This window comes from Leptosomus discolor, chromosome 9 (assembly GCF_034619465.1).
Source record: "Leptosomus discolor isolate bLepDis1 chromosome 9, bLepDis1.hap2, whole genome shotgun sequence".
Lineage (NCBI taxonomy): Eukaryota > Metazoa > Chordata > Aves > Leptosomiformes > Leptosomidae > Leptosomus > Leptosomus discolor.
The window spans coordinates 35,875,806-35,897,950 of record NC_141399.1 but is presented as its reverse complement, the minus strand read 5'-3'; the positions used below and the strand labels follow the sequence as shown (position 1 = coordinate 35,897,950).

The window sequence follows — 22,145 nt, the reverse complement described above, 5'->3', positions numbered from 1 at the left end:
GCAGGGAATAGAAATGTGTAATGACTCTGAATTTAAAATGTTAAAAAATAATTGCAGAACTTGCAGTGACCAGTTTTCGACCAATCCAAGCTGAAATATACTTACATGAAATCGTTCATTAAATCATTTAAAACCTTCATTAAATCATTTAAAACCGTGAACAGATGCAGAGAAATAGCCTTCTGTTTACAGACCATTCTGGAACAGGAGAAGACTTGGGTATTATATATAAACAGAGTGCTCATGTGAGTTTTTTTAAAAAAAAGCCAAACAAAACCGAAAAAAAAACACCCTGAGCTACCTCCTACTTATCAATAACAATATAAAAAATGACATTTTATATCTCTAATCTAGTTTTATATAGGCTATATGTATAAGTGACTATAAAGCTGTGCATGTTACTTGGTAAATGATAAATAAACACTATGACATAACTTAGGACTATTAGTTTACAGAGTGAATATTTAATTCTAAAATATAAATTAGTTGAAGGAAACTGCAATATATCCCCTTATATTTATGGAACAGACAAATATAAGGAGTCAGATCTCTCTTTCTGAGATACTCTGTTCAAAAACCTGAGAATAGAAAAACAGGGACAGTATCAAATATTTTTTTCTACAGGATAGTTGTGATTTAGTCCTGTTCTCTGACTTCAACTTCCACAAGCTTTCACTGCCCCAGCAGGTCGCTTGGTTATTCTGATCAAGCTCTCCTACAACTTTTAGAAATTTATCTCTGCACACAAATCCTGGCATTCAGTCACACTGGGATGTTGCATGTTAGTAATGTGTATAGCTGGTATTTTCTGTTGCAATGAAATAGACAAATTTTATTAGAATGAATTAAATCACTTAATGTTATCTAAGAAGGAACGCTTATTAAGGGAGTAACAGCTAGTAACGCAGTTTTCTAATGCTTTTTCAGTGAGCTATCTTCGTCCTCTTGTTTAACTCATTTAGTGCCTCTGTACTAATTTATAGAAATATATTTCTGTTCATCATTGCCAAACTGCATCATCTTGTTACTTAAAATGACCTTTGTGGTTTAAAAAATGTTAAAATAACTTCAAATTTATCTTTAAAATGATACTATGATACATGGGACATGTACTTAGAGACATGGCTTAGTGATGTTGATAGAGCTAGGATTGGACTTGATGATCTTGAAGGTCTCTTCCCACTGAAACTGTTCTATGATAGAATTATCTGTTTCCTTACATTAACAATCCAGAAAATGAAGACAACAGAAACTATTTCTTTATTTCTCTTTATATTGCATATGTGAGAACTTATAAACAGACAAATGAGAATGCTTATTGCTTTCCTTTTCTTTATATACATTGTGTTTTCTGAGTACTTGCATACACATTTTCTCCTTAGTTTAGCCACACTTGTAATTTCATGTGTGTTTAATAGAAGACTGCATGCAGAAATTGTGATTTTCCAAAGCTGTATCTTTCTTAAACGCCCAAGCTTGTTCTTTCTGTAGTTTCTGGATATTTGTCCTCTTTATAGATCTCAGATTTACTTGCTTCACTGTAGGACAAATAATTGAGAATCAAAGCATTCTACTTACTCTTCTTAGCAGATGAAATTATTGAAGCTGAATTTTTGTAGGTCTCTAGAAAATCATACGTGTATCAGGTTTGCATTGAATCTAGTATGATTCTAGAGAGAGTCCTTGAGGAAACTGCATAACCTCATGGAGCTTTCAATGGTGTAGTGTCTTGTGTTCAAGTAATTATTCTAGCTGGAAACTTAAAGCACATGTGGTTCTGAAACAGATTTGGAGGAATGAAAAATACTTCAACTTATGTTAATCAGTCCCTTCACTGGTCTGAGAAATAGAATAATGTGGAGCTACCAAATCTGTTGTTCTTAACATATCAAGTTTAAGGGCGAAATAGAATAATTCTTTGTGCATGGGCAAAATTGTATTATTAATCAAAGATTTTGTAACAAAACCATTTGTATGTTAGTGAGTTTCAAAAAGTTGGATAGTTTGACTTTGAAAAATAAAATTGGCACTAGGTGTAGCAGAGTTAGTGTAGGTTGTTACTGAACCTGAAAAACACTCTTCCTAATCAGTGATAGCCACACTGTACGACTTTGGAGTCCTACAAGAGGAATACGAGGAAGAATATGCTCCTAATCATAAGCTAAACTTATATTTAGGCCTTCATGACGTTGTAAGAAAAAGATTTTCTCTAATGTCACTCTCTGTGCTTTGTTCTTCCCCTTCCCCATCTCCCTAGTAAATACCATGAAGGTGTAAAATTAGTATAAAATGTTTAAGGATGTTGAAAATAATGTCAGTAATATAAACTTTTCTTATCGTATGTGCTATACAATGTAAGTTAAATTATAATTTTGTTCCGCATTGTCCGTAATATATCAAACAAGGAATTATACTGATATTCTCAAGAAGCTTCTATATTTAAGAATTGCAGAACTATGATTGTTTGTCTCTGTTTTCTGAACACGTGTTGTTGGCTTTTTTCAATAGGCCTTGATGATTGCCTCCAACAATACATAAAAAATTTTGAAAGAGAGAAGATCAATGGTGAACAGCTGCTACACATCACTCATCAGGAGCTTGAGGAACTGGGAGTCACTCGCATTGGCCACCAGGAGCTGATACTGGAAGCAGTTGATCTGCTATGTGCATTGGTAAGTGATTTCTTGCATCACCCATCTTAATCCGAGTTTATAAATTTCCAAACCAAAACTGAAATAATGTAGACCGCACTCTACAGCTATATGCTTGTACAGACACAGTGGCTTGGCTTCATTAAAGGGCAGACTTGTACAGGCTTCTTTCAGCTGTAAAGAAACAATATATATCCATTTTAAGATTACGTATAATGGTCTTTTATTGCTCTTCCTCTAACTTTCTTGGTCTTGCATTCAAATAATATTGACTATCACTACTGGCATCCATATGGTTCTTAATTATATGCCATATGCCCTCGTATTTCACTGGCGTTTGCCACACTATACTAAACCAAGTAGACCTGAGTGCTTTAACCATGCCAGCATTCAAAAGGATGGTACTAAGGAGCCAGAAGGCAATGCTAATTAGAATGGAAGGTTCTTTAAAATTAGCTTTAAGACAAGATTGGCATGATAAAATTGACTTTATCTGAAGTACAGACACGTGCATCAATTTGAATGGGATTTTTTGGGTTTGTGGGGGTTTTTGGCAACCTGAAAGCATCCAAATTTGGAAGAACACTTTTCTTCATATAACAGGTTATTAATTCAGTTAGCTTCTTAACAAAGAATTTGATATCAGAAAATTCTTTTTTCCTCTGATATTTAATTCCTACCAGCTAATAAAATGCAATGTATCTACTTAATCCTGAAGAAAAAATAACTTTGTGTAGGTGAACAGGTGAAAGGATATTGAAAATACAGAAAAGTAAAATAGTAAAATTAGGTAGATAAATTATATACGACAGTCTTATTATTTTACTTCTTTATCAGGAGTTTTTCTTTTGCACAAACTAGATTGTCCTGTGTGATTTTGATAAGATAAATTGTCTCCAGCAAGGAAACTGGCACTTAGCAGTAAAATAGAAAACAAACAGGGAAAAATGCACTTGATCTAAGAAAAAAGCAATATGAAGTAATTTTTATTACGCACGTGCTTGTTGCAAGTACCTTTAATTACAAAATACACTTAATGTAGCTTGATATCTACTCTTACTAACTAAACAACATGTATGTCCTGTCAGGGAAATGTTTTTGGCCTTGATGCAACCATACCTGTACACCAGTGCATCCTGCATAACTCAACAAACTTCTGTGTTTTGGAAACATTTAAAATCAAGCTCATGAGTTTTTCCTCTGGAACATCGTTTGCCATGTGAAAGGAACCTAAGTACCCCATGAGGTTACATTATGGTATCTAAAGAACAATGCAGTGCTATGCCCTGACAGAAATAGCAAACCCAAGAAGTTTCCCCTGGAAAAAGAATACCCAATACCCTTCAGCCAAGTGTGACCATTAGGAGGACCCTTGCTGGTTTTTTTTAGGTGTTTTTTTTTTTTTAAACAAAGAAACCATACTTTTCAAATATTGGCCATGCTGCTGGTCAATAGTGCAGCTCTTCTCTTGCTGTGCCATCTCATGACCTTATTTTTTCTTTTAAAGCAGGATGGGGATTTTCCAGCTCCTGGTATCATTTATTTAGCCTCCTGCCTTTAAGCCCTTACCCTTCCTTTCTCACTCTGTCTCTAAAGGACTTGCTTTTTTTTTTCCTGCTTCTAAATTTTTATCTTACTGCCCATGCCATGTGCTTTCTGCTGAGTGAGTCTGCTGCCTGCAGCTCCGCTCTTGGGGGTATTCTCTTTATTCTCTTGCTGCTGACAGCTCTGCCTTGCTGCTACGCGCAACACGTTCTTCAATTCTTGCAGCTTCTTACTGAGCCAGTATCATAAGTAAAAGTTTCACAAGATTAAGTATAATATCTATTTTTAATCTGTAATAATTCATAAGAATTTTAATCTATGTAACCAAAAAGCATCATTAAGAATCTTAATTCTTTCAAGTAATGACAGTAATTAAACGGTAGGAGAACTGATGCTGCCTTTATTAAGAATTGAAATGTACTTCTAAGGTATTACAATTGTATTCTTGTTCTGTACTAAATCTTGAAACATTAATAGATTATTGCACTAAGATCTGACTGCTGGGTAAGTGGTCAGTGAAAATTGTGAGTTGGAGTTCATCACTGTAATGAATTTTTAGACTAGCTAGCCTACAAAAAAAAAAAAACAGAGGAAAGAACTTATTTAAATAGTAATTTTTAAAAAAAAGGGGAGGGGATATATAGTGGTATCTGTGTTTCGCTTGTGGCACTAAACAGGAACTAACATATAAGAAATTATTTGAATTGGAATGTCTTAAGGATCATGTCATTTTATCTCTGATTTCCTGAGTTACATTACAAGCAAATTTAATACAGTTTATGAGCAGCTAAAATACAGCCCCAGGCAGTAAGATGTCAATACATCAATGCATTGTCTGTATGTTTGTACATATGGACAGCGTGCCTGGAGTTCAAAGAAAGTGTATTTGTAGATTCACATATACATATTCTCAAAAAAATTTTTTTTTTAATCTTGTGAAAAAATTGAGAAGAAACATCAATTCAAACAATCTGGTCTAAAATCCCACATGTAGAGGGGTGGTAACAGCAGGAGCGATAGTTTGTTCTCTCCCTCTGTCCCTCCATTCGCTCCATTCAGCATTGTGGCAGAGCAGCCACAAAGCTATGCACACTGTGTTTTCCTCCTATCTGGATCACAGATAGCTGCATTCCTGTTTATATCAATATATGTCAGTACTACTTTGTACTCTGCACATCATCCACTCACTGGGCCATGTCAATGAGCATTGATTTTTATTTTTTTCCTGTACATGGATTTCTTAATTGATTTCTGTTTGGCAATTGGCAGCGTCCAAGTTACGTGACCTATTTCTTCCAGGCAGTATTAGCAGGATGTTCCGCTCCATCTTAGCTGGATGGTTTGTGTAATGCTTCAAACAGAAGCAGCTCCAATGTACTGTAGAAATCTCTCAGGTAAGCTTAGGCTCAGTGATGCATCAGGAATTCAGCTGCACATGGGTCATGAGTTTAGCTGCAGAACAGCTATGTTGCTTCAGGAAACCAAGAGACGTTTGACTCGCTTAGCTCAAGCTCTTGGAACACCCTGAAACTGCACGTTTTGAAGCAGTCTTTCCCATATGCACTCCCTAAGGGCCTGGCCATCAGCCCATGGGCTTTTAGGGGGGTGAGGAGTAGTTGTTTGGGGTTTCACATCAAAGAGCAATGCCTCTGCTTCTACCATAGTGATGCAAACCTTTGCATAGCATGTACATAACAAATGCTGATCCATAATTAGGATTAACCATAAGGGCAAAAGAAAACAAAAAATAATGGAGACATCTCCTGTGTTTTTTCTTCCCTGTCCTAAACCACCTATTAGCTGAACTCTCAAATGCAGATTATTAAAGGCAGGGAAGGTTTTCTATTATGCATTTGTCCTCAATACAATTTTAAATCCACTTTTTACAAAAAAAAAAAAAAAAAAGAAAGAAAGAAAAAAACCCACCTAATATTGTGTTTTTGTTAATTGATTCAAACCATGATATTATTTCTGAATAAAATCAGAAGAGATATTACTAATATGTACAATCACAGATCATAATTTTTGTTTTGAAAAATAGCTGAATTCAGAGCTTTCTTTAACTAGGCATCACATGTGAGAATCCTATGTAGATGCGATTCTACACTGGAAGAAGATGACTTGCAGTAGAAAAGAAGGACGTGTAAGAAATGTGAACAGGGAAAAATAGAAGTATGCGATACATCCATGCATAACAGAAGTGGCAATATGCTGTTATAGAAGTATATGTACTTTACCTTAAAAATTAAATAACTTGAGATGTTAGTTTAATCAGTTTTTGAACAGTAAAGTTGAAGTGCAAAATGTGAGAGTATCTCTCACTGTAGGAGAGAAAGTACTGTCACTACCTTGGGACTGCTCAGGGTTGATTTTATATGCTATGAAAGGAAAAGTCATAGGTGAGCCATACTTTCAGCTTCGATTCTTTGATTCTAGAAAGACATTTTTGAGTAGTGTTTTAATTATGAAGAAAATTGGGAATGATGGCTGTGGGGAAAAAAAATCTTTAAGATAATATCATCAAAGTCATTACTAGTGTGGTCACAAGCTGCTTTACAATTATTTATTTAAAGTAACCTCAAAAACATATATGAACCAAAGAGTGCAGGCCATTTAGAATTTGGACTGTAAATTTATTAAAGCTGAAAAGCTAATCTGCATATGTATTGGAGGACTAGTTGCACAAAGGCTGACTCTGAAGAAGTAGTGCAGCCTGGGGAAAATAATTCTTTGATAGACAGTAAAATATATTGGAAAGAAGAAAAAGGAGTACTTTTGAGGTCAACATGGGTTGGTGTTCAAATCTATGCAAGTAAATTTAATTTAATTAGGACAGTAGTTGAGTCAGTATATTGTTAATTCCTGCACAAATTAAAATATAAACAGTCTAGTGGGAAGAAAGACTGATAATGAATGGAAGAAAAATTAATGTAAAATGAAAAGCATGCTCAAATACAGATTGTATCTAAAGTAATTAAAAGTACTGTTAATTCACAGACATTCAGCTAGTGAAATCAGGCACTGTGCTGTGATAGCATTCAAGGAGAAATAAAGATTAGAAAATTACTCTCTCACAGTTACTGCAAAATCTAGCAACCCAAGCATGATACTTTTTCTGCTAGAAAGCGAAATAAAGTCAACTGTGGATCAACATGTTTATAACAACTGGTGTGAGTTTAATTTCCTTGCCTATTTACCACTTTTTTTAAACAACGAATCATAACTATCAAAGAAGTATACCTTTTTTTTTCCCCTAACATATTTCTTTATTAGGCATATCTTTAACAGGATTAGCACAGTAATAGTATTTTGTCGGTCAGATGGAAAGTTTGTAATAATTCATTCTGAGGTATGCCATGCTGAAGAGGAAGCAGCCAGGCTTCCATAGCAGTCTCTGTATCTACTGATAAGGCTGTTTCTTCTGAACTAAAATTATTCAAGATTTACTTAAATTAATACTACTTATTAATGACCATACCTACAATGATCTCTCTCTTGAGATCCTTTTCATCTTTCATTCTGCTGATACACTTCTTGGTTTGTCAATGCTGTGAGTATTTTCTGAAGTATTTTTTCCTTACTTTGTCTGACATGTAATTAAGTTTCATTTTTAACAAGTCATTTGATATGTCAGACACTTATTCCCCCCATATTTCAAAGGTTATTCAGAGGTAGTTGTTCAGGGCTGAAATCTTCACTTTATATATATATATTGATGCTTAAATAGATGGAAATAAATCTTCTTTCTTTGAAATGGGATGCCGTCTCTCAGTGAGAGATGTAGACATTCCATCTCCTCCGTATAATGAGGAACCTGGCACATACATTATTTTTGTCTATGCAAACATATATGCATCCAGAGAACTTTACTAATCTAAATTGGAAAAGTAGTTCAACTCCTGGCAGTCCAGCACTATCTCTTATGCTATGTCAAACCATTCAGTTAATACTATTGAATGGGTTAGTTAATTATTCCATATATTAGATAGGACGTGTCATCCTTTCCTTGGTCTAATTAGTTGTTTCATTCTTTTTTAGCCTTTCAAATCATGTAATTTGGAAAAATAAACTACTATTAGAATGGTCTGTTGTTTTTTCTCATTTTTAAGTCTGTTGTCAATTTCTGCATTTTAAAAAATATTTTAGGATCAGGACGTTGAAGGAAGATAATGAAGTTTGTACAAACAGTTCACAGTAGTCTAAAAGTATTTTTGTTCACAGGTATTTTACACATGTGCATGCATAATGATTTTGTCTTACTGGTAAGAAGTAAGGAATTCAAGGTCTTGCTAACCTGGTATGCTGAGAAAGGAGATCCCTGGATGCAATTACATACAATTTGTGTTGACTACCTAGCACAAACTGAACTCTCCAACTGTGCAATCAGCCAGTGTTCCTTTACCAGGTGTAAAGGCAGCTACGTGAGTTGATGTAAGTGATTACAAAGTAGGGGGTAAATTTCCTTGATGTCTTCTCAGTTTTCTTTTCAAGGACCACTACCTCTACACCAATTGTTCCATGGTAGGACACGGGTTCCAAGACTATTGTTTGCACAGTAAGAATATTTTGGAATACCGTAGCGGCACAACCAATAGTAATATAAAATCTTAATGTGTAAAATTTTCGGAGGTAACCAAGAACAGGATTGTTTTAAAGGTAATGTAGAACCTAAAGTGACTTACTAATTTGTGTTTCCTGTGTTAAGTTGCACTAGAAACTTAGGCTTGGGCTCTTCTGAAAACTTTATCCTATATGACTTAGTCGTTCTTCTACAGCAACCATGCCTTTAGCAGTCAAGGCCACACAACCTCTGATGAAGGCACAGAACCCTCTGTAGGATGTCTGCACATCATGTAGCCAAACACAGATTAGAAATTGTCCTATTCAGGTATTCCAATATGTATGTGGTCTATTGCCATAAGATGATATGCATATAGTAGAAATAGAAGAAGAGAGGTTGGCTGCATTTTACTCAAATATCAGCTACCTGCGTACAGTCCAAAAAGGGAAGAGAAAGCGGTGAGTGCACTGCAGGTCAGCTGAATTCCAGTAGACCACATCTAAATCTTTTCTACAAGTAATACATCCAATCTTTGTGGTATCAAGCTATCAAACTTCAGATAAATTACTTCAGGCTATAACTATTTCTGTATTCTTTCTACTTAAAGCTGGGTTTATGTTAAAAAAAAAAAATCAGGAAACATACAAATTTACTGTATTGACTCCTATTTTTATTCCTTGAACTTATGTACATCGGTTGTTTGTAGAGCTAGACAATCTTAACAGACTAATGAGAAAGACTGTTTTTCCTGCCTTTTGACATAGTTGAAAGATTTCCTCTTGTCACGCAATAATTATTTTTCACAAAATAAGGAGAAACATGTTCTATTCAAAGTGTTAAATCTATTCCAAAGCTTGTAATTTTCTTCTGAAAATGCATCTGTTTAAGTACCAATGAGAATGAAGATCCTAATCCATTGCAGGCTAGGCTGGTGAATAGGCTACTGCAGGAACTACTGCATGTTCTGAAAAATAAATGTACTTATTTCCATTTATAAATTTATAAAACAATCCATTATAATAATCCATTACAGTATTTTGTGTCTAGTTACATGTCAGCGGTATTCTGTCAATGAATGTGGTTTTTTTTCATATTACGAGTTACTGTCACTCACTGGTAGAGAACATTGTACACCACAGTATGTACAAAGAAATAGTACTGCTGCTTATGAGGCCAATGCAGTAGCAGAAATTTATGCAAATGAGTAGGTAGGCTAATGATACGGTGCTGAAGAACCACACGTGTCTGATGCTGTAGACCAGGAGGGAAAATACTGACCGAAATTCAGTCCAAATAGTGTTGGTATACATTACAATGTGTATATAGTCTTAAAGCCCTCGTTTAGGGGATGTTAAATGTACATTCATTTCTGACATCGTTTAGATTTCTTTTGAGATTTAGATCTGGAAGACAATGTTTTTGTTTGTAGTTTCAGCCCTTCTGGATGTTTGGTTTCTTCCAGGCTGATGATAGTGATAACAATTACTACCAGGGATGAAGGAATGGACATTTTCCCTGCACAGTGATAAAAGAAAAGCCTGTATAGTAACGCTGTTTCACTTCATGGTTGTTTCCATTGAAACCAGCTGCCGTAACATTGCATGTTACAGCGTTCAGTGAATGTTTATTGCTTCTTTTACTCTGATTTCTTTGCGTTGCAGAAGGCATCCTTTATTGCATAGTAATCTAGTTGGCCAAAACCAGTGGACAGCAAAAAGGAGGAAGGCCAGCTTTTGGTTTTTAACCTCATTCCCCTGCTGCCTTGCTCCAATATTCTGAATTGCTCTGTGTAAGCTCTCTTGTGTCCCAAGCCACAGACTAGCCAAGATTTGGATACTTGATTTGTCTGCAGCAACGTGGAGATACTCTGTGGTCTCCTAAGGACACTTACCTAGCCTTTGTGGACTAAGTAGAATTGACGTATCCAATCAATATATGTGAATTATTGCTTTCTCTAGAATTTCAATGTTGAAGTGTATGGAATAACCTGCTAGCGACACAGGAATAAATTGTGCAGCAGAGGACTCACATTTTCTTTTCTAGCTTTTTCTTTCTACACTAAAGGATTTAGAAAGATGTATGTTTGTATGTATCTGTGTCCTATGTCACCTCTTACCTCATGATAGAAATGTGTATCTACATTTCTACATTGCTTTTGATAACATTAGGGTGTATTTGAGTAAAGCTTTCCACAAAAAGAAATCTTGTGAGAGATTCTCATCAATGCTACCACAAACATTGATATCTAATAACAGTGCTTTTCACCTTTCTTTTTCCATTTATGGATGATATCTGGGGGGGTCTTTGAGCTAAGGATGCATTTATGTTATCACACAGCCTCGAGGAAAGTGGGCATTTAATATTTTGCAAAGCTGTAAATACAGGATTAAGAGCCAGGGGTTGACCACCTTGAAGGGATGAAGCTCTAAGTTGCAGTGTGGGAACTGGTGCAAATCAGGTTAAACTTTTTAGACCACTCTGGTTTTGTAATGACACTTATTTTATAACACCAGTAGCAATGCTGTTGTACAAAAACACACGTACAAAATTGTCAGCTGCCATAGCCTCTTATTTTAAGAGTCCCTGCTTTTATACAGAGTGCCATAGGCTACAGAATATAATGCCTCTAGCAAACGTGCTTTCCAGGTAACATTATTATATTATGTGGTACTTAACACTGAGCAACTGTGTCTGCCTTTTGCACAAAAGGGGCATTAATTTGGCATTTTTTAGAACTGTATAGCCAAAACGTCTGGATTCACATAAATACGTACAGCAAAATTAGATACAGTGAAACTTGTGAAAAGTGGCTTAGATAACTGAACCTTGGCCAAGAGTGTTTGGGTGAGTGCCCTAGCTTTTGAGAGCTATGGAAATAGCACTGATTTCAGACAGTGCAGAAACACTGTCAAAACTTATAAATCTAGCCAGGTGTGTTGTTTCGAGATTTGGCTGTGGACTACATTTAAGGTTGGGGTTTTTTCAGGTTTTGGTAGATGCATTACATTTTGGGACTGGTAAAACTTTTCTCTGGTTGAATATAGTGCAGCTCTGACAGTGGGAATTCATCGTTCTTCTTTTCATTGTCTGACATAATTACTGGTTGTTGATGCAAACCCACGTTAGTTTCCCATGCTCAGATGTCCATGTGTGCACTGACTTGTAAAAACAAGTCTCATGTCAGTGACTTAGATAGTATTTTTTGTTGTTTGAATTCTTCGTGCACAAGAAGGGGAAAATCAGCAGTGGCAAAAAAGTGCTGTTTCAATACTGGTAGCTTTTCAGTTCTATCTGCTGTTGTCTTGTGTGTTATACATACTTATTAGACCATTACAGATATATGCTTCATATTATATAATTCTTACTGCTGGCTTCAAATCATTGTCACAATAAACATGGCTGGAAATTGTTGGCCTGTCCTCATCCTGAGATTTTGAAAAGTTAGTGTTCGGTTCATAAAGCATAAATAAACACATCTTGCAAAGTATGCTGTGATTTCACCAAAAAAAAATCTGTAAAAAAGTTAAATTCAGTAATTTTAAGTTCTACAATCTGTAGTACTCAGTGGCATCTCTTCTGTTGTGATCTTTTATTGCAAATAGAAATAGTACTCCAAGCAGGTTATACAGAAGGAAAACATACTAGGTTTTATTCAAATCATGACTTGCAGCACAGAGGGGTTTTATGCTTTCTGTCAGAAACTAGCATATATTTTTGGTGTATTGCTACATAACAACACTCAATTGTATTCTATTGCATTTTAATATATAATTTGAATCCATTAGCCAGCTGAAATTGGTAACTTGGACTTCTCATGCTTTATTAAAAGTCTTTATGAAGGCTTTGTTTGAATTCTTGTTCATGTTTAGGTGTGAGAAACATCCAAGTGAGAATAATTATCAAAGCAGATGAGGTTTCCATGATCGCATTTCCTGTGTCTGCACTAGTTCATCCCTCTATCAACTTTGTTTTGAACATTTTAGCCAATCTCGGCCAAACTCGACAGAAGAGTAAGTCCTCAAGGATTCCTGCAAGTGCGGTGGTAGTCAGTAGGTCTCTAGAGGGTTGTATCCTAAACCAGTAACTTTCTGGGAGAAAAATGCACTTGATTCTTGGGGAGAGGCATCAGCCTTACGGCCAAGGACAGGTCTGTGCCCCTCGCCTCTGCAGCCAGCTCAGATGTGGCTCTTCCTGACTCCCAGAGCCTGTGCCACCAGCCTCTCTGGATGCAGGTTGTCATGGGAGCCACGTGAAGAAGGGGACGTGGGAATGAACAGGACACAGACCCTTGACAATCAGGCCTTGTCAGTACCACTGCTCACTGAACAATTTGGTATTCCTTACACTGCACCTTTGAAGCAGCCTGTATAAATGCCTGTGCATGACCACTAGTTCCCAGTATTGCAATAAGTTACACTCGCGGTGTGCCAGCACTGAAAACCCTAGGACTAGAGTGGTGCAGGCAGTGAAAGACAGTTCGTTGACTGAATCCAGCTAATGGAATATTGATTCGGACCTAGGTAATTACATTAAATAGTAGGGGAAAGGCATATTAGATTAAAGAGGGGGATTCTATTTTTAGAATAAAAAGGAAGAATAACACACACTGTTGCAGGAAGAGATTAACTTTTCCCCATGAAATGAAAAAAGTATTATTCCATTAACATGGAATTTAAATTTCTTTAAAATAACCCGAAAGCTCAGTGATATACAGAAATTTTCTTGGTTTGTTTATGTGTTCAAAGTCTTAAACACCAATGAAATTGTTGTCTCTATAATGGTCCAAGTGAAATATATCAGTAATTCTGTCTTTCAATGAAAAATAATTGCACAATGACTTACATGGTATTTTAAATAATTAAGTATAAACAATTTTGTGAACATTTAAAGTTTACTTTTAATTTTTTTCCTAAGGCTGTAGATTTTTTTTTGTTATTGCTGGAAGTGATTACATTTTATTTATTGCTATGTGTTTCATTTGCAAAATCTTTCCCTTGCAGAAAGCAATTGTTCATTTTTTCTTTAGGATCTTGATTTGAAACTGTACTGAACAGTGCAATGCGTGTTATATTGCAGTGGTAGCAAGCACTATGCCATACGGATTCTCCGTGCAAAGGAAATACAGGAAGTATGTCAGTGTTAGTGAAGAATGATGACATTTTCCCTATGATGGAAAAAACTGAAAAATTGCTTTTCTCATTTGCAAGGGGGCAATTTTTTTCATAAATTCCCAGGAAGTTGTTTTTCATAGCACTCTGTTTTACAATACCAATTGCTCTAAGCCTCATGAATTCCTAAGTAATTACCTGTGATGAGTTATAGTTATAGATAAATTCATATGCATGCAAATACATATCTGTATGCCCATGCATATTCATGTAATTATTGACTCTGAGTTGCTTGAGCAGCCTTCAGCAAATTCATAACAAAAATAGATAAATTAACTTTTTCCATATTCTCATTAATGCCCATTCAAAAGAATCTTGTTACTAATTTAATTTTCTTATGCTTCTCTCTGAGTTGTTATGAATATATGTGGCATATCTTTCCTGAATTGATACAATTTTTACATGGAGCTACCAATTTTGCAAGAAACTAAGCTAAATGTCTGACCTAAGTGAAATGGTCAGTGTTCACATTGTATGTCCAAAAGACAAGCTTATAATTTATTTTCTGAACTTTGAATAATTCACCACTGTTTAAAATTCTAATTTTGTGTTATGTACTGAATCTCTTATCCTCCGTAATCTTGCATTTCTGCCTTATAATTCCTTTCAAGAGGTACTTCAAAAAATTGAAAAAATGAGACTTCCTGTGATTGGACAGTTGGTTCTTACACAAAACTATATTTATTATTAAATAAATAGCAAAGTTTAATTGACGACAAGGTTTTAATAACAAATAAAAAAGATTTGTGGTTATTGACCAGTGTGCTGTAAATGTATGGCTTCATTAGGTATTGCTGAGAAGGATGCAGCACGTGAGATTAAAGATCAGAGAGCACTGGAAAGGTATAGCAAAGGCTTGAGATGTTTTGTCCTCGAAATGAAGCCAGTGGAGTTCCCTGGATTGGCAACATGAAATTTAAAGAAGAATTTAGGTGTAATTTAGGTCTTTCTGAGAGACACATAATGTATCGGCAGTAGCATGCAGCATGGCGCACACTGGGAAACAATTGCAGGCACGGTAAGCACTAATGGAGGGAATATTCAGTAATCATTGTTAAAAGTTAGCAGATCATGGTCTAATATGTCTTTGGAGGTAATCAAAGGTCATCCTTTGGTCTTGTTTGATCAGCATGGTATCCCCACTCAGCATGTTCTGCATAGCTTGTTTTCATACACATATGGAAGAGGTCAAGCCATCAGAGATGTCTGGCTTACGTGTGCTTTTAATTGAAGCCATATGCATATCAGTCCTTAATTCTGAAGTAAAGTAATTGGAAACAATTTATCTTGTGGCATGAAAAGAAGCCACAAAATAGACTAACTTCCTTAATCCTCTCTGGTCTTGCTTCTGTGAGTATCAGAAAAGAAATGCTACCACAGCTTTGTTTTCCTACTGGTGTATTTTCTGAGAGTCGACGTTGGGGCTATTAGATACGCACAGATGTCAGCTTGACAGAGGACAAATGATGTGTGGATGGTGCAATACATTCACCATTTTATATTAGTGTTTATGAGAAGGTCTCATTATTTCATGCTGCTGTAATATTAAGGTTTTGCTCCCAAAATAGGAGAAAACATTAAATGCATATTGAAATGGAGAAATTTTTAAAATGCAAATTCACTTCCAAGGAGTCTAGATCTAAACTCTGTGAAGATAGTGTTGAGCAGAAAATGTGAATTAGATGGAGAACAGTTATGAACAGCTCAGAGGGATGCTGCTGATGTTCAAAGGGAAAGTCGTAAAAGCATTCTTTTTCAGATAAACCAAAGCATTGTTTTAAGCACAGGTTAGGATCAGTCTCTCCTGTTTACGAAACTGATGGTTCTTTGCCTGAATAGAAAAAACTGGTAATGGTTCAGACGTGTAAGTGACCATGCTCCACTTTGCTCTGACATGAGCTCTCCTTTCAGAGGGAATAACTTCTCTTAAAATTTTCCTTTCTTAAAGCTTTCATGAGAATGGGCATTCCACAGACAAATAGCTGTTTCAGTATTCTAGATGATTCCGAGCAAAGAGTAGAATACATAAAACAGCTGGTCCCCCATGTATCTTTGGTCCTACTCCAGTTGTAATGTCAGATGATTTCGATATAACAAGTATCTGTTACATCTAGAACATATATTTTGATCTAGAAAATACAAAAGTTTTTTTTTGACTGCATATTGTTTAATAAAACCTTAAAACACCATTCTTTCCTGCTATTGTTCCATAGTTCTTGCTACGCACCTACAGTCTAGGTTACAGTTTAAATAGTTATTTATTGAACAGAAAAAAAGATATATGATATATATCAAGGTACAGGTATTTAGACTATTTAAAAACAGAAAAAATTTGAGTGCTTGCTGAATGAGTAATCTAAAACTGTGAAGAATATACGAAGGTTTTAGAAGTTAAAAAATAAACAAAATCTCTTCAAGAGGTGGAGAAAATAAGAGGGAGAAAACAAAAAAAAATATAGGAAAAAAAGAAATTAAGGTATTCCATGAACATGGCCAGCAGACTGAGTGTCATGATCCTTAAAAATATATTTGGGTGCATTACAGAGTGAACCTTCTATATGTTGAAAGACTCTCAGACCAGTGGCCCAAGTCATCCAGGATCAGATGTTGTGATCGAGGCATTTTTATTTGCATAAAACTACTCGTCATTATTATGGCAATAAGCAGTCTACACAATTGAACAGCATATTTCATGTTTTTACATATCTTAACCAAAATTACATTAATGGATGTGTCATGATGTGCTGGATCATACCGTGTGACCACGTAGTATGGTGAGATATAATTTTAAAGTGCATTTTAAATGTAACAATTTATTGAAATACCATATTCTGAAAAAAAACTGTTTCAGAGGTTGGTCTTATGGTCTTTTTGAGTCTGATTTTTAAAGGAAAGACTATCATGTTTTAATTCTTATCTGAAATCAGAAACACGTGGCTTTTTCAATAAAATATTTTTCAGGGCACCGTAATTATGCTTGATGACATTTTTATATATCAATTACAGTGGAAATGCTAAAGCTTCTTCTGAAAGTAAAAAAATATAATGCAAATGTTAAGTTTTTAAATAAGGTTAAAATATTTAATCTTAGCACGTTATCTACCTAATCTATTTACAAGATAATAGGAAGGCATATGAAGTGCTTAGAAGCACTGTGACAAGTTCCAAATTATAGACTTGGGAGACAAGAAAGAATTGTGACAAAATTTGCTTCTGGAAGGTAAGATAATTATAATGGAAGAGAGCACAAGGGGGAGGAAAACTACACAAAGAAAAGAATCGAGGTGTTTCAGATAATATACTCTAATTTGTATTGTGATGATGCGTATTTGCATAGTATTACCATAGTTATTAATAAATTGCATACTTTTATTTTTATGAAATATCATTGTGTTCTGTACACATAAACTAGGTTATGATGCAGCAGTTTAACTGTCATAATGAACTGGTAAGCAAACGTTATTAAAGATAGCGAGAAGGATTGTTTTTATTACATAGTGTTGTTAATTTACCGATTTAGAACAAGAAAAGCTTTTAAAGAAAAAGCTAGAACAAATTTGGGCAATGTTTTACTTGAACTGCAGTCCCCAGCCGCAAAGATGGAATATATTTTCTTTAACACATTTATAGTTTGCAAAACAAGAGTGGCTAGGATTTTCTATATTTTATAATATATAAATTATTAAATATTTTAGTTTCAGTAGCACATATCCAGTTGTGCCCTCTATTTTTACCTTTCCCTAATGAAGAGTAAAGCAAATTTATTTAGTAAGCTAAGCTGCTCTTGTGATTTGGGAAATTGATCCTGGTTAATATCAAAATAGGTATAATTTTGTGTGTTAATATATGTTGGTGTGCAGTACAGCATCTCCTTGTTATAAAGTAACTGGAACAATCATTGTAATAGTAATTCCACTAGACATTTACTACAGACAGATAAGTTAAACTGTGCACAAGCGGGGGTTTGTGATAAGACATTCTGAGAATTAGGTCATGTTGGGTTCAATCGCCTGTAATTCAGATGCCTCATTCCTTTGCCCATAGAATATGTGATTATGATCATTACCCAATTAAAATGCTACTGTGCAGTGACAAGTCTGAATGAACTAAATCTGACACAGAGTTTCCTTAATAAAACTTGCACTCTTTCATTTATTTTGTTTAACTTCTCATTAAGTGTTGTCAAAACATGCATTTTATTATAATCATTGTCGCATTTTTACCATTCAGGAGATATGTTAAGTTTTAGGTTCCAGCTTCTAGACCTGAACATGTACTGATTCATATGATCCCTAATGGATTTTGTTAGTTGTTTTTAGATGGAGGTCACTTTTAGGCATCATATAAGACTGCTCTTAAGTTAAGGTTGGAGAGAGATAGATTTGATAGATCAACTATTAGATGGTTATGGAATTTGTTGGATAGCCACATCCAAAAAGTTACACTCAATGGTTCAATGTCCAAATAGAAGTAACAAGCGGTGTCCTTCAAGGGTCTGTTACTGGGACCAATACTGTTTAATGATGACATAGACAGTGGAATTGAGTGCACCCTCAGCAGGTTTGCAGATGACCCCAAGCTGAACGGTGTGGCTGATATGCTAGAGGGAAGGGATGCCATCCAGAGGGACCTTGACAGGCTGGAGAGGTGGGCCCATGTGAACCTCATGAAGTTCAGCTAGGCTAAGTGCAAGGTGCTGCACTTGCCCTGGGACAATCTCCAATATCAACACAGACTGAGAGCAGCTCTGCAAAGAAAGACTCAGGGTGCTGATGGACAAAAACCAGGACATGACCCAGCAATGTGCACTTGCAGCCCACAAAGCCAATGGCATCCTGGGCTGCATCAAGAGCAGCATGGCCAGCAGGTCGAGGGAGGTGATTCCGCCCCACTCTGGTGAGATCCCACCTGGAGTGCTGAGTCCATCTCTGGGGGCCCCCAGCTTAAGATAGACATGGACCTGCTCAAGTGGGTCCAGAGAAGGGTCACGAAGGTGCTCAGGAGGCTGGAGCACCTCCCCTGTGAGGACAGGCTGAGAGAGTTGGGGTGGTTCAGCTTGGAGAAAAGAAGGCTCCAGGGAGACCTTATAGTGGCCTTCCAGTACTTCAAGGAGGCCTACAGGAAAGGTGAACACATGTTTACAGAGACAAGTGGTTTAGAATACGATTTCTACTGTGTTTTCTGTTAGTTCCTTAACCTTTAAAAACATACCTCCAGAAAGGAAATTAAAAAAGTAAAGTGTGTTTTGATGGTTTTCATTCTACATAAGTGTCAGAACTACTTATGATAAAATCATAGTGCATGATTATTTTGGATTTTTGCTGTTATTAAACGGGCTGTGTTTGCCTGGTTTTAGTCATTAAGTGCTAAATTACTATGCTATCACAAACACTGTCATTTTTGTTGCAAAGATATGGCCTTTGCAGGAGCTGTACAGACAGTGCTGTAGCCAGCAGGGAGCTGCGGGATCCCATCTGGCACATTGTGTTTTCCCAGTGGAGATTCCAAAAGCCCAGAGCTGCTTTGGGGAATTTTCTTTCTTGGTCATCTCAGAGCCCTGCGCTGCAACCATGCCCCAGGGAGAGCAGTGGGGAGAGGTCCTGTGCTGTTGTGTGGAGGGTCCACAATAACTTTAAGTCAATTTATGTGTAATCTGAGAATGGGTCAAAAACCAGTCTGTAGTAGGGAAGATGTGCCTGAAGATTGAGCTTTTAAATTAATTTCCTAATCCTGCTCACTATACAATGGCACTGGGGCTTGGGAAGAAGGCATGGCAGCACCTTGCTGTGGCAGTCCACAAATGTGTCAGCTTAAAGCAACAAGGAAACTAGCCCTGAGGAGCAGTGGAGCATGCTATGGGTCCAGATGTGCTGCTCCCAGGGCGGGTTGGGAGGGGGAGCGGGAGACCAGCCTTTGTTAGGGGCACGGTGGCACTCACAGGGCAAAGGCATGTGTTCTGCGTGGGTGTGTTAATGGTCCTGAGCTGTTGCCTGGAACTGGGACCTGCAGCTATGGCTGCCACAGTTGGGCTGGACTGATAAGTTGTGAGGATTCTTTAAGTTTATGCACGAAACATAAAAATGGGAGTGTAGCAACATTCAGATTGTGGTATTTTAAATGCATTAACATGGCAAATTTTCATGCAAGATGCTTGAATTTCAGCCAGGGTTGTATCCTTTAATCTCTCAGTCAGATCTGCTGCTCTGTGCTTTTATTTCTCTGAACCTTACAGTTCAGTGAAAATTGTAACATTCTCAAAATACCACCTACAGAAAAAGCTGCATATGCATCCATGTGTTTATACATATTTATGCAAGTATTTATACATATATTACACTGACTACTTACATGAATGACATCATCAAGAAAAACTACTATAATTAAGAATAAATCTGTTTTTAAGGTAAGTTAAAGACATTACTTATACAATATGAACTATTTAGCTAAAATTATATCCTGTGTTAAGTAAATTTCAATGTGCGTACATTTTTTTACATCTTTTTTTTTTATGTCACATTATAGCAAAACATTTTCAATAGATTAGTACCTTAAAGTATATAATGCTAGGGGGGTATTCCACAGAAGAAATAAACTCTTCTTATACTGCAGGTATTTCTTGCTCTGCTTCTGATCCTCAGGTGTTAGTGTTTACAAAAAATTTATTAGCACTTTTTTCCATTGTACTTGTTATTTTTTATCTTAGTTTGCTACAATAATTTGGCCTATTTTATCTTAGTAGCTAAAATTTTCAGACAGTTTTATTAGCATAAAATACTACTTTGTGATGTTATTACGTACCTGCAGTAAGATATGAAAACACCCTAAGCCATAGCTGATGACTTTTTTCTGTTCCACTTCTCTGAATATGTAAAAAACACCGGTGTTATATTGTCAGACAGATAAAAAAATTACTCCATTTTCCCACTGACTTTTAAAAATGGAACTTCAAACCAGAATGTATGTACAAAACAAGCAGAGTTTTTAGCTGGAATTGTGATACAGACACAGAGCGGGAGAGTTCACTGTCACAGTGTATTTAGCAATTTCTGCATTTTGGAGTATGACATAAAAAGGAAGAAATACCTGTTTGGAGGCAGATTTCCCATTTTTCAATTTCCAGTGTGCATTTTCAGCTATACAGAATAGTCAAAAACTTCTCTCTTACATCATAACTTCCACTCTGCACTAGTAAATCCAATAGTCTATTTTTCAGGTTGTTCGAAAAAACTGCTATTCTTCCCTGTCTTCTGAATTCTGACAACAACCACCTGTTTCTTCTGTACTTCAAAAAAAACAATCAACTGTGAAAGCCCTGGAGGTGGTCTGCCCTGTCTCTTCCCTCTCGCCACCCTGCAATAACCCTAATCACCAGGAACACTGAAACAGGCATCTCAAACTGAGCAGGAGAGGGGACCGAGGGCCATTGCAGGAATCCTCACTGACAGTTTGAAAATCAGAGAATTAGAGGATGAAATAGCTAAAATTGAAAACTGCTTTTTACAAAGAGCAAGCAGACTAATCCTTAAACCTAACTCAGTTGTACATCTCCCTAACAAGTGTCATATTAAGCACAGCTGCTTCTTGGCATTATTGCTAATGATATTCTTCTATAACAAGCTTATCTGGCTCTGATCTCACGTTTGCATTTAATTTCTACCTCTTGAAATCCTTCTTTCCAACTCCTGTCATCGAACAGGGCGTCAGGAATTGCTGAGCTCCAACCTGATATAATACTACTGAATCAGTCTGTCACTGAACAAATCAGATAATCTGTATGCAACTCTCTTGTGTGAAGACAATAATGCTATGATATATTACATTCAGTGGATATATGGAATTTCTTACTGTTTGAACAGTGCTTTTATGTGAATTAAATGTTTACTTAAGCTTCAACATTTAATAGATTTACCAGTCACATCTTTCTGTGTTCCAGATGTGCTGTTACTTTGGCTTTTTCTTGCAGTAGTTACCCTCTCTGCAATATATCTGTCAGGCCCATTTTACTGAAATGGAGTTTACTTGGCTTTAGTTTTCTTTCTGTTCTCGCTAAGCAGTTTCATGATCCACATTTTGTAATAATTTGACAAACTGTACAATTGTGTAGTTTTAAACAATGTTTGGGGTTGCTTTAATAGTCAGTGTTCATTCTCTAAACATGTATGTCCATTTCCACTGATAGAGTAATTTGGTAAAAATAACTATGCAACAACCTGAAACATC

The 22,145-nt window shown here is 36.1% G+C and overlaps 1 protein-coding gene across 1 annotated transcript in view; it reads left to right on the top strand.

The window, feature by feature from the left end:
* LOC147414909 (connector enhancer of kinase suppressor of ras 2-like) overlaps positions 1–22,145 on the top strand; it is a 150,682-nt gene that overhangs the window by 15,510 nt on the left and 113,027 nt on the right. Inside the window, exon 2 of the mRNA XM_086470675.1 lies at positions 2,509–2,672. Coding sequence (XP_086326801.1) covers positions 2,509–2,672 — 164 coding nt within the window. The remainder of the gene's footprint in view (positions 1–2,508; positions 2,673–22,145) is intronic.